The sequence below is a fragment of the Nanorana parkeri genome, unplaced genomic scaffold, assembly GCF_000935625.1.
Source record: "Nanorana parkeri isolate BGI_ZX_2015 unplaced genomic scaffold, ASM93562v1 scaffold18, whole genome shotgun sequence".
NCBI lineage: Eukaryota > Metazoa > Chordata > Amphibia > Anura > Dicroglossidae > Nanorana > Nanorana parkeri.
The window spans coordinates 677,895-692,072 of NW_017306286.1; the positions used below are offsets into that span (position 1 = coordinate 677,895).

The window sequence follows — 14,178 nt, forward strand, 5'->3', positions numbered from 1 at the left end:
AAAAAAAAAAAAAAAAAAAAAAAAAAAAAAAAAAAAAAAAAAAAAAAAAAAAAAAAAAAAAAAAAAAAATCACATAAATTTGCCTGCACTGAAAAAAAGGAAGCTGGTGAAGCAGCTTGACACCCTTACAATTAGCATTTTCAGAAGGAGATGAGCAAGTATTTTCACGTTTCCTATAACCAGCAAGAAGAGCTGAAGTCTGTGCGAGGTCCAAATCATGACTTGCTTGCCAAATAAACTGGTACTTGCATAAACAATCTCACTAAAATACATCTGGGCCATTAAATACTCACTAGACCACTGCTCAGAATATAGAAGTCATCACCAGAGAAGATAGTGCCTGGGTAAGATGAGAATGTCTGCACCCATCCCGGTACCACGGGACCCCCTAAGAACACAAAATAGATAACTCATTAAAAAATATTTTTGAATCTGGTTAGTTTACATATAGTTTCATACACATGGCTGCTAACGGAATAGCAACTAGTGTATTAATGCTCCATTCACAGTCTATGAAAAAAGTGGCACAGCAGCCCAGGCGATTGTCACAGCAAGTTTGAAGGAGCAGAACACCACAATAAATACCAGGGAAATTAAAAAAAAAATTTAAAAAAGAAGAAGAAAAGGTCATACGGGCAATGAGTAATTTTTCTATCCCAAGACAAATAAGAGTCACAAGCAACTAAGCCAAATGAAAATAATCAGCCCTCACCACTGGCATTTCCACGAAAGGGAAGTGTATACTTCTTGATAATGCGCAACATGGACTGGTAGGTATTCCAGGTTACATGAGAAACAAGCAGATCCTTATTGCCGGGTAGAAGTTTGACAAGTGCTGAGCAAGACCCAGAACCCAGCTTTCTCTTAGCATCAGACTTATTCAGAGCAGCTTCCAGATCTTCTAGGTCTCCACCAAGTTGGAACAGCCTGTCCAATATTTAAAAAACAAACAAACAAACAAACAAAAAAAACAACACATTTAAGAGGATGTGAGAAATAAAGCATTTTACTTAGTTACTGTGTATGTTTAGGTGTGATTAGGGAGTGTCATGTCAGGAATTCCTAATTGCAGCGGGAGCTATCACATGTTCAAGTTAAAGGATATCTATGAGGTGAGCGATTTGAGTGACAAAGAAGCCGTCACAGGTCGGCTCTATAGATCGGGAAGTGAGCAGAAACATGCCGCCGATCCTCTCACTTTCCAATCGTCTCCCTGCAGGGAGCGGTGACCGTCAGTCACTTCTCCCCGCATGGATTCCCTCATCCCCTCTCCGATCCTCCAGCGCTGAGTGGAGGAACGAATGGGGGAGGGGGCAGGCACAGCTGGCTCTGCCTCTAGATAGGCAGAGCCAGCTGTCACTCAAGCAGCTGAGTGGAGCGACAGTATTGCCGGTATCCGTCCCGGATGCAGACCTCACAGTATATCGAGGGCATTAGTCCACGATATACTAAGCTTTGGTTCACGGGAGGACAAAAGTATATGTACTCCAGTGACCCTAAAGAGAACTATGTGGAAAACACTTACCCCATGGTTCTCATTTAATGATCAGGTGACAGCCACTGCAATTAAGAGCCGGCACATCACATGTAATTGTATGTAATGAACATGCGATTAGGAATCAATCACTCTTCCTGGACGCATTGATCGTGCATTCAGGGAGAGGGATTGATTTCTAACCGCATGTAATTGTTTCACATATGATTACATGAAGTGTGCTGGCAATTAAATGTAGCGGTTGTCACACGGTCATTAACTTGAACGGGTAATAGCTGCCGCTTGTAAACAACACATTAGGGATTCCTGCTGCAAGAAAATGCACCTAAACATACAGGTGTGAATGGGGCCTTAATCTCCAGACTGTACTGACAGAAAGACACATTCTTTGGCAGGTAAAATCATTCTCATATTTATTTTATCTGTGCATTTAGATGCTTGCTTGGAGTTCAACGTTACATTATCAGCATCTTTCCTAAAACCAACCCTCCTCAACTAACCTAGAATAAAATGCCCACACCCCAGCCTCACAGCTGCTTTTTGCTCATGCTGTTTACTGAATCTTTCCTTTACAGCGATGGCTGTGCCTGTGCAGTGAGCACTCACAGACTTGTTTAGAGCCGCACTCAGGCACTGAATTTGTTCACAGTACGGTTGGCTACACCCAAGTCTATAAGGGCTCACTGAACAGGCAAACTTTCACAAGTTTCTAAGTGCCTTGCAGTCACTCTATGGGCCCGCTTCAAAAGCTGCCCTTTCTACAGGGTCATACAACACATGCTTCCAAACTTATAATCAGACTGAACTGTAAAATTATTTCCCAGTGTAGCGGTTTGCCTGGAATTCAAAAATGGCAACATTTTACACACAATATACATTAAAAAAGTTGTCACAAGATGGTAACACCACTCCTACTTACACTGTACCTTACTGTGCTTTCCCCCTTTCCTTCTCTCCCTACCTGGGGGGTTGGACAGGACCCCTTCCCCCTCCTTGCCTTCTCACCCCACCTTCCCCTCTTCCCCTATTCCTCCTCATACCCACACTTCCAGACCGGCTCCCGCCCTTCCCACAACTGCCCCCCCAATGCTATCATTGCCCGCCAGGCAATGATAGCACTTCATATACAAATGATCATCCCCGATATCCAACCCAGATCGGACTAGAAACAACAAACCTTTGGACAGTATGACAGCCAAACCCTCCTTGCTATATGCCTTTTCCAATGTTTAAGGGGTTGCATTAACCCTGCAGAGTTAGTGAGATCTGTTATTCCTTTGGCCCACCCAACTTAAGGATGCAGGTATTCCTTTCCACCTCAATATGTGAATTAATGTGATACCAGTACAATGGAATAGGAACTCCCGTGTTGGGCCCCACTCTACCACTGTTATGGTACCCTCTTTGCTTTATTGCTTTGTAACACAGTTTTGGATATCACATGGCTGTTTTTGATTATCAGTTTAACGCCTCTATACCTGTCATTGTCAAGGCTCTTAACAATAAAAAACAAATTTTACTTGTGAAAAAAAAAAAGTTGTCACAATTCGCACTAATAACAGTTTTGCAATTAAGAACTTACAAGAACCCAAAGGGATTCAGTTTAAAGGTTTTCTCAGGAAAGGAAATTATTTCATTGTAGCTGTCTTCTAGGCCTTTCAGCTGAAGAAGTGCAAGCCGAACCTGCAGAGAATACATAAAGTACCACACACTTATAAAATCCAGCTGTGTAGAAAGACTGTATAATCTTCACAGATACCCTTAAAACATCAACCACAACCACAAATTGTGCAAAATCTACAATATCTTTCTTTAAAGAACTCCTCTGGGGGAGGACCTTACCCTTGCAGCAGGGCTACACCCACACTCAAGGGTTAGGTGCTTGTTTTTGTTTTTTTCTAGGGGGACTCAAAACCGTTTTACTTAACCGATACCGGCCCCCGCGGTGGTCAGCGCTCCCCCCTCCACTCCAGATTTTGGAATCTCCTTCGGCATTCTCACATCTAACATAGGTCAATGGACCTGCAGAAGTCGTGATTACGTCAGAGGTCCTAAAACCACCAGAGTGAAGTGAAGAGGCTGTGGGGACCGGTCTAAAAGTCTGGATGCAGACTACAGGACTGAGGTTTCGGTAAGTAAAACAGTAGCGTCCTCTAGACAAAACAAGCACTTCATCCTTGCAGAGCAGAGGTTAAAAAAAAAAAAAAAAGTTCTTTTTTTTTATGGGAATGAAGTGCATTTCACTGGGTGAGTGTGGCTATGATGTAACCAACTTCACCAAGCAGTGAAGTTACACTTTCTGGGGATGATGAGTAAACCGTTCACACAGCTCTTTGCTGTTTGAACGAGATTCGCAGCACTGTACAGCCACTAGATGGAGCCAAGAAGCATAGTGGCTGCGCAGTGCTATGAAAGTTCTTTGCTGTGCCAACGGTTTAGAAATCAGCCCCTTAGTGTGCAAACAATATCCTTGGTATATCTAAAGCAGACTGAGCAGAGATTGTATAATTAGACATGACCAGCATGCCATTAGACATACACCTTACAATATGTTCTTTCATCCAAATTCCTTGGTTTTAAAAGTAGGTTTTCATTCAAGCCAATATTAGCAAACTATGCAATCAGATAGTAACAACTATTGCCATTTTAAACGCATGTTGAAGTTAAGTGCCTGAATGTGGCGAATTGATGAGTTAATAAGTGATGTCTTTAACAAACACAAGTTATAGCGCTCCACACAGAAATTATGATGATAATTACAAATGTTTACTTTACATATAAAATCAGGCAGTAGAACAGTAAAGATGAGATGCAACTGTCATGCGTCCTTACGTAGAAAGACTTTCTATGTCGTCATGTAAGATGCACACAGAAGCAATCTGCAGGATGCAAACAGGCTGACAGGAGGATAGAAGGCTGGAGTCACGAGAGAGGAAAGGTGGCAGAACCATTGAATGAGACATGTGAGGCTAAGCAATCAACTTTCAAAGTCAGCCAGGTAGCAAAGTGTAGAAGTCACACATTGCCATCAAATCCTTCTGCATGAAGTGTGACATGTTGATTTGGGGGTGGGGGGTTACGTAGGATTGACTTGCCTACCATCTTCAGCCAATTGTTTGTGTAATTCTCCTACCAAGATTACCCCTGCCGATAGATAGATAGATAGATAGATAGATAGATAGATAGATAGATAGATAGATAGATAGATAGATATAATAATGGATAGAGAGACCTCTATATGTTAATAAAAGCAAAAATACAACTGTGGATCTTTTTACAACTATACATCTGAAAAAGGAGTAGTTAGGAGAGACCTAGGATATTTCTTATACCATTAACTTTCTACTCCAGTTCCTACTAAAAATGACCCGAAACAATGCAGATTAATTATTGTAGTAAAGTAAAACACAACTTACATGATGCCAATAATCCTGGTCTTGATTCAGCTCCATTTGTTCCTGCATCCAAGCTAGGTTGGCCGCTAGATAGTCCCTCAGGTGTTCACAGTATGGGGTTTGGTATTTATAAGGACCACAGTAACCAAACATTGTGTTCATCCAGTGCATGTAGATAAGCTGCAGAGGTATGCAAGCAAGTCGTATAAGAACGGCTTCTGTTACAAGAAGGTATTCATTTTTCTCACTGGCTATTGTGCACAAGTTGAAATAGTTTATCCAAGGGCTAAATAAGCAGACCCTAGATCAGGGGTGGGCAACTCCGACCCTCCAGCTGTGCTGTAACTGGAAATCCCAACATGCCTCTGCGTGTCATGTCTGTAACAGTCAGTCTTGTAATGCCTCATGGGACTTGTACTGTAGTTCCACAACAGCTGGAGGGCCAGAGTTACCCACTCCTGGGCTGGTTCAACTGAATCTTTATGAGCAGTCCATTCATTGCAAGTAAAACTGTAGTACCTGAAGTGTAGCTATAACATATGTCCATACTTTACAATTCTGCAAAACCTCCCCTTCCCCCACCATAAACAGTGGACATCTTATATGAAAGAGCAAGTAGCAAGACCTGGACTTTCAAATCACATAATAGTTGCGGATGTATCACATTAAGTAATTCACTACATTTTAGAGGGAACCAGACTAAACTTCCTTGTTAAAGTGCAAATACATTGTGCAAGTACCAGTGTTATTCCTTTAATGGATCCCTATGGTGTCCTCTGCATCCTATATATAGGCTGTACACAGGACATTGGTTTCTCCCTAAAGCTGGGTATACTTGGTTTTATTTTTTTAATTCAACCTGCAGACTAAATGAAAAAAATAGAATAGATTCCTCCATCTACACTGAACAGCATGGATGGACGAATCCCCCACTGTTTGCATTGTAATCAGACAGCAGCCACTTGCAGAACACCCAGATGCAGCTTGCATGATTGGCTGCAAGCTCTGTTTGGCTGAAGATTGTCTGACCTGCTCCTTCAAATCAGATGATTGAGAGATGCAGGACGGAAGTGTGCCGACATTGGCACACACAAAGCGAATTAGGAACTGGCCAAAATTCTTATCATGAATACCCTACTTTAGCACTGCTAAAGTCCCACCCCTCATGGCACCAAGCCCCACCCTTGTGTCATTTAAAATGTCAAATGCTAGAGCCTTAGGCATTTTACAGTTAAAGTGTGTATGTCAGGCTTAAAAAAAACAAACATATTCATATCCATTTAAAGCCCCTGCAAGCACAGGGAAATATCTCTTGACCTACTAGAAATGCACTCAGCTCCTAAGTCCTGTACCAAAAAGGTACCTGTAATATTGCTTTATAACTCTATGATATTGATTTAGAAGAAACCACTATTAGAATACCTTAGCTTTCTAGTGTTTATTTGTAGTCATGTGACTGCTAACCCTCTGTCCTGGTACCTTACCTGGTAAGCAGTAGGCGGATTTTTCCCTAAGGACAGATATCCTAAAAGCCAAAGTGAGGGAGGAGCTGTATGTGCACATTCAGACCAAGCAATGGCGGGGCCCAACCTAACAATTACAGCACACGAGCACTGGAGGGAGCCTCCAACGTGCCCAGTGGTTTTACATACTCAATGGAGCAGCAACACAGCTTGTGGATGCTGACAACGCTTGGGGGGGAATGGTGTATTTGGTGTGAACAGGGCCTTACACTGCAGCAACAATCTGATAATAAGCCCATCAAAATCTTTGGACATCTTTGGAGAGTAGTGGGAGAGGTAAGCTTACTTTAAAAGTTGGCTATCCACAGGGCCAGGGTAATTACATAACACAAACATGGAGGATGGACACAGAGTGTAATTATCATAGCTATGGACCTTGGGAATCTTTGTCTACCAGACATCTTGGTAAGTGTAGTTCTAGCATGGCTCTGAATGACTGGCATTCACTTCAGGATAGCAGAATATCTTTTCAATCTATAAGTGGCCAATTTGTCTGATCGTAGCCATGGAACTAAAACATCCAGATGGCTAAACTGGATGGAAAGCCCAGTGCGTGGTTTGAAAATTGCAGCCTTACTCTTAGGGCCACATATCAAAAACGCATGATGATCTGCTTGCTGCTCATAATTCAGTTTTCAGAGAAAAGGAGAGAGAATATAATAATAATAATAAAAATAATAATAATAAACCCTCATCTGAGCTGTACATTTCCATGTTTAAGCCAACAGTGACTTATAAAAGCCTGTTTGTGATAAAACACTGGTGGAATGTATACACGTCAGCAAGTTATACATACACTTACCCGCTGAGAAACAGCAGCTTCAGCCACCCCCGCAGCATATGCCTGAATGCTGTCATTATATTTTTCATTGCTCTGCACCTCTAAAATGGCCCACCTGAAATATACAGTACATCAATATCACAAGAGCAACCTTAGCAAGTGAGGAACAACATCTTCTCCCATTTTACGCAGCACTTCCTATTCGATAGAAAAAGAAAATGGCTACTTCATAAAAACCCTTATGTTTATGAGAACTTTAAACACTTGTCTTTGTATTCTACAATAAAAGCCCGGGGCAGCCATGAATCTGCATTACCTCTTAGCAGTTGCGGTTATAGAGATGTACAAACAACTTAAAGGTTGCCATAGCCAAAAGGACACTGGCACAAGAGAACCCAGCTCTACTCTACAATAGTAGTCAACATTCTAAAATTATTTCCATGACATGCATGACTTGCCTAAGCAGTGCATTGGTCTGCCATTTATAATACTATACTCCTGCATCAGATAAATATATTAGACCATTCAACTGGACATGAATCAACTCAGAAGAGGGCTGGCATAGGATCACTGAGCAAAGAGTCTTTGGGGGGGTACAGTCATAGTGGAGGCAAGTATAGCAGAAAGAGCTCCTTTTTTACTTTAACTGGTGCAGGACAATATGTTTTTTTCCGAAAGCTGGGCTCTATAAGTGTTGCCTCTCCAATCTCCATTTCAGAGGCACTTCCTCTAGTTACCCAATACTACTTACGTCAAATTATGCAGATGTTAAATTTTACTCAATGTGTTTGGCAAATGCTAGGTGACTCGTGACTGTCTAGGGAGAAGTAGGAGGGCTGCCATTGCTGGTGTCCTTCTAAAAATGCTTCCTGGCAGTGTCTGACTTAAAGCAAAAGTAAACCGCTTTGTAAATTATTTTGCAAGTATGCACAGCTTACCTTACAAGGGTGCCCTTCTCTAAAGCTGGACATGCACCTTACAACCATCACACGACTTTCGTTGTGCAATGGTTGTAAGGTCATTAAAATTTCGTACGACCTGCCCATCTTGGACAGGCAGATCGTACTTGTGATCATTGCAATGCTGAGTGGGCAGTGTGCGCTTGAGCATACTGGCCCGTGCAGCTTTCGTCTTCCAAGCACGCTACCAGCCAGCCGTATCGGCGGGTTTTCCAGCGTGTTAGGAAGACGAAAGTCGTGCGACCGTACAGTAGATGCGGTCGCACGCTGCCCATACACCTGCCAATTATCGTACGATCGCGGGCTCAGCCACGATTATCGTACGATAATCGGGAGGTGTATGTGCACCTTTACACTGTGAGATCGATCTCAGGTCCTCAGCTCTGTCTCTTGCCATCTCCACCAAGAACACTTCTAGATTTTCAGAGGTCCTCTTCAGCCATTCAGCCTGTGTATGCATGCAAGAGTTACATCCTCCACGGCACCTGGCCCAATCACGGCATCTTACAGATGCGGTGAATTGCCTGAGTGTATACACTGCATGGTGCGTGCGGCATACAGTGTACAATAGAAAATTTAAAATCACTAGTGGAATAGAGAAAACAGTTATGGGGCAGAAGAGACTTAGCATGTTTCTTCTGCCCAAAATCCTGACCTGCCAGCAAGTTTCTATTTTCCTGACTTTACTTCTACTTTAACCCCTTCGTGACGGGAGACGTACAGTGTACGTCCCGTCACAAAGTGGCTATATGACTGGCCACATACACTGTACGTGCCGAGTTATATTAGCCTCTGTAATGCTGGTAACTGCTGATTCTCAGCAGTTCCAGTAATTGAGGCATTCATTAATTAAATAGTTAAGCTTTTGTAAAAGCTTCTTTCTTTCATTAATGAAAGAATGAAGCCTTTACATTCAGATATGGGTTCGCTAAATAGCGATCCCGTATCTGACAGCTGAAGATAGCAGAGAGGTAGCAGTGACTCACCTCTCTGCTATTCGTTTTGACAGCTGTATAGCCTGGCCCGATGTTAAATTATACATTTCAAGCACTAGATACAAATGTATCTCTTGAGTGAAATGTATCAGTTTTGATCGTCTAGGAACGATCAAAGACCTAGTGAGGTCTGATTCTGACAAGCTGTCAGGATCAGTCTCTAAAGTTATGATTAGCTGTTCCTAAGTTTGGAGCAGCCTGATAATAACTAAAAATTAAAAAAAAGACTATTGAATCACAAACCCAGAATAAGTAAATGAGCATCAGATCACATTATTTTTATACTGGTTTAAGGTCAGTGACTCACAGAGCATTAAAGCCAACGCATCAATATGACAGCCAGGGAATTAGTCTTCCCAAAGGAAAATTCAGCAATGGCAGCTCCCATGATCCTCTCATGACAGCGTCCCTTTAAATCACTACGCCGATATCCCCATGTGCTTTTGGGCCCCATAGAAGTTGAATAGTAGTTATTTGGATCATTTGATTTACACAACTTCCCTACCACTGCAAACTTGTGTGCATAACTTTTCACAACAACCCCCCCCAGTCAATACTTTGTAGAGCCACCTTTTGCAGCAACTACAGCTGCAGGTCCCTATAGGCTTGGTACATCTAGCTACTGGGAGTTCTGCCCCCTCTCCGAGGCAAAACTGCTCCAGCTCCTTCAGGTTGGATGGGTTACGCTGGTGTACAGCAATCTTTACGTCATGCCACAGATTCTCGGTTTCCCAGTACTGAGGCATTCATTAATGAAATAATTAAGCTTTTTGTAAAAGCTTCTTCCTTTCATTAATGAAAGAATGAAGCCGTTACATGCAAATACAGGACCGCAATTTGCGATCCCCTATTTGACAGCTGAAAATAGCAGAGAGGTAGCAGAGTGACTCACCTCTCTGCTATTTGTTTTGACAGCTCGAGAGCCCGATGTTTAGATACATTTCACTAAAAAGATACAATGTACTATATTTTTCCATGTATAAGACTATACTTTTTCATAAAAATATTTACCTAAAAAGGGAGGGGCGTCTTATACACGGGGGCCGAGAGGAGAACCGCGGTTGCGAAACTGCTGATACCTCTGCAAACTAGCCTCACGAGTGAAACTTCCGATTGCAAAGACAAGCTAACAGGTTTCCTCCAATCATGAGCCTTATGTACCCGACTTCAGCTGATGCTGCGGAGAGCCTGTAGCCAGTGCCCAGATGCAACAGGGAGCGGTAATGTCGGAGCATTCTGAGCCCATAAAATGTCAGAAAAGAAAAAAAAATCCCGGTAAATACCAATACCAGGAAGCAGCTGTCTTACTCTGCAAAATTTAAACTGGATGTAATCAGTTATGCAAAAGAGCATGGAAAATATTGATTTCTGAATTTTGGGTAAGAAAAGTGGGGGGCGTCTTATAGACGGAAAAATACGGTATATCTTTTGAGTGAAATGTATCAGTTCTGATCGTCTAGGCACGATCAAAGAGCTTTTAGTGAGATCTGAATCTGACTAAAGTCAGGATCAGTCTCTAAGGTTTAGCTGTTCCTAAGTTTGGAGCAGCCTAATAGCCAAAAATTTAAAAAAAAAGTTAATTTATCAAGCAGTCATAGTGACTGCTTGATATAAACTGACAAGAAAAAAAAAAGTTTTTTTTTTTTTTTACAAAGTAAAAAAAATTAAAGTGTAAAACAAAATTAGGAAAATAAAAATTATATATAAATATATGTTTATACTATAATTAATATAACAAATTCTAAAAAAATAATAATCAAAACCTGTGAAAAAAAGTGTTTTCTTCTGGTTTTTTTCCTCATTTTTTTTATTTTATTCAAACTAAGTGAGGGGTTAGGTACACATATGTGATATAATTATATAGCCCTATCTGTCCTCTAAAAAAACTATATATAATATGTGTGGGTACATTTAGTAAGAAAGTATATTACTGCTGTGGAAGAATCACACAGCAAAAATGTAAAAAGTGTGTCAGTCATTTATGAACAGAACCTGAAAACTAGCTCAGTCATGAAGAGGTTAAACGGGCACGCTGCCAATGACGTACTATGTACATCACTGGTTGCAAGGGGGTTAATGCCCTCCTTGTCTGAGTTTTTGTGGGGGTGGCCCTCTTCTTGGCAGGTTTGTTGTGGTGCTCTATTCTTTCGATATTTTATTAATGGATTCAATGGTGCTCCGTGGGATCTTTAAGTTTCGGATATATTTTTATAACTCAACCCTGATCTGTACTTCTCCACAACTTTGTCCCTGACCTGTTTGGAGAGCTCCTTGGTCTTCATTGTGCCGCTTGCTTGGTGGTGTCCCTTGCTCAGTGGTATTGCATACTCTGGGGCCCATCAGACCAGGTGTGTGTTTCTTACACACACACACACACACACACACACACACACACATCATCTGGACACAGATTGCACACGGGTGGTCTTTATTTAACTAATGATGTGACTTCTGAAGGTATTTGGTTGCACCAGATCTTATATAGGGGCTTCATAGCAAAGGGAGTGGATACATACGCACACACCACTTTTCTGTTATAATCTTTTATAACTATTTAAAACAAGTTATTTTCTTAATTTCACTAACATTTTGGACTTTTTTGTCTATGTCCATCACATGTAATCCAAATAAAAATGCACTTTAATTCCAGGTGGTAATACAACAAAATAGGAAAAATGCCAAGTGGGGGTGAGTACTTTTGCAAGCTACTGTACGAGAGCCCCATCTCCTCCTGGCATCCCCTCAACTGTCATACCCCCATATCCTCCTGCATCTCTCACCCGTTATCCTGGATCGTGTCCGTCAATTTAGCCCAGGCCACGGCGTCATCCCTCCTTCCCGGCACGGTGCTGAGGTTTCCTGTGTGCGGGTTCAGGATGACCGACACCTCCGAGCTCTGTGCCCTTACCACCGAGGGCACCAAGATCACCAGCAGTACCCAGCAAGCAGCCATCTCTCGCTCTCTCGTCATGTGATGCCAGGTAGCAATCACGTGCAGTCAGCAGTCAGCTGACACCTGTAAGGGCGGAGCCTTGTATTAACCTTTTAGGGCTATGTGGATAAACAGTGTGAGGCGATTCTGGCTGTCGCTGTTACAACTATAACAAACACCGACTAACTGATATGAGCACCACAAGCGCCTATTATTAACCAGGCTACATTTTGTCACTGAAGCGTCGCCTCTTTTATTTAGGGGTAAGACTTTGGTAAAATGCGGTCTCTTTAAGCGAGACCCCGCCCATTTCCTTCAGATTCGTGCAGTGGGCGGAGCCTGTTGCTCCGTGTTGTGCGCTCGGGTCAGCTGATCGCTGGGTGTAGTGAACTGTAGTTGGTTGATTACTTCTCAGCAATGCTGACGGAGGTGCTTGTGTAGAGAGGAGTAGCACACCGGCCACATCGTGCAGGTAATGAACGGACAGACAGACAGAGTGACGTACAGCCTTCTATCTGTATGTGTACATTGTGCTAGTGTGTGATCACATGGGTTCCTATTACCAGGGGGAGGGTGCACAGACCACTGTTGTAAAGTACCACCTGTGGGACCAGGGGGGGGGAGAGTCCTGTTTGTTTACCATTTTTATGTTGGAGACCATGCACCCCTTTCATCCTCCCATCCATGATGAGGTATGGAGGCTTCATGGGACTCCCACAGCACTCTGCTCAGGCTGATACTATGAAATCAGGGGTTGATCTGCAATCATAATGTGCAGTTCACCTTGTTTCTAGGTTTCACTTTGCATAATAACCTTCAGCTAACATATAAAAGTTGTCTTGGCCATTTTATTTTGTAATGTAGTAGCCCCCATTCACACCCTAGCCTTTTGTTGCTTGTTTCCCGACGCAGGGGTAGGCAACCTCGGCCCCCCAGCTGTTGTGAAACTACAAATCCCATGAGGCACTCCAGTACTGACAGTCTCAGGTATGATTGCCAGAGCCAGTGGCGTGATGGGATCTGTAATTTTACCACATCTGGAGTGCTGAGGTTGCCACCCCTGCTTTGCATATTGCCATTCTTTTCAATGGTACCTGTACACACCTGGGCTTTTTGTCACTCGACAGACGTCTCCTCCTCCTTCTAGTAACTAGTTTCCCAATGGCTAAAACAAAGATGCTCAATCCTAATCACACCTGGAAAAATGTGTGAATGGGCGTCCTACACTGCTCCAATATAAGCCTGCTGACTTCAAGCAGTGTGTGACCTCGTTGGCACCCCTCTGTTCAACAAAAGGCATCTTTTCAATCAACCTTTGTTGAAGGAGCCAGTCTGAAAAGTCTCAATCAACCAATCAGCAGAAGTCACTGTTCAGGTATTCTGATGGCAATGATACTGGAGAACTAAATAGATCAGCAGTTAATGACCAATTGATTTTGCACTCAAAAGCTGACTGTATGGCTAAAAATGTCTGTGTGTATAATATTAAACATTTACTCAGCCGCTGTTTTGGATTCACTATCTGCAGTGTCCGATAACATGGGAGTGCTTGCTGCTCTGGATTCAGACCTGTTTCCTGAGTCAGCAGTTTAACAAGAAGGTCACGAGTAGAAGATAGAAGGCAAGAAAAATGCTTGTTCATACCAGACATCAACTGATTTCCTCACTTTCTGTGCTGCAAAGTCATCTGATCTGCCCAGTTTACTTCTGCGGACTACAGAACACCTCCCATGATATTGAGATGAGTCCTAGCACACTTCTGTCCAAGGGTGACAACATTGCTGCTGTAAAGATTCAGTGCAGTGAGTAAAGTTGGGTATACACGCTTCTATTTTCTTCGTTCAACCTGTGGACTGAACTAAGAAAATAGAACAGATTCTTCCATCAACGCTTATGAGCGTTGATCATGAAATCTCCCACTGTTTCCAGTCACTGTCAGAATACCTGAACAGATCCGACAGCTCATTGGCTGCCAGCTCTATTCGGCCGTCAATTTTCCAAAATGCTCCTTCAGGCCCGGTGCACACCTGGGCGACACCTCACCACGCGGCAATCATGCATGATTCCGTGCGGATCGCTGCGCGATCAGGAGTAGCCA

General features: G+C 42.6%; 1 protein-coding gene across 1 annotated transcript in view; it reads right to left on the minus strand.

Moving 5' to 3' along the window:
* The window catches only part of PLBD2 (phospholipase B domain containing 2), a 19,420-nt gene extending 7,262 nt beyond the window's left edge, over positions 1-12,158 (minus strand). The window contains exons 1-6 of the mRNA XM_018560567.1: positions 11,929-12,158; positions 7,216-7,309; positions 4,912-5,070; positions 3,078-3,178; positions 713-927; positions 294-388 (exon numbers count right to left, since the gene is read on the minus strand). Coding sequence (XP_018416069.1) covers positions 294-388; positions 713-927; positions 3,078-3,178; positions 4,912-5,070; positions 7,216-7,309; positions 11,929-12,119 — 855 coding nt within the window. The 5' untranslated portion in view covers positions 12,120-12,158. The remainder of the gene's footprint in view (positions 1-293; positions 389-712; positions 928-3,077; positions 3,179-4,911; positions 5,071-7,215; positions 7,310-11,928) is intronic.
* Between the last annotated feature and the right edge of the window lie 2,020 nt (positions 12,159-14,178).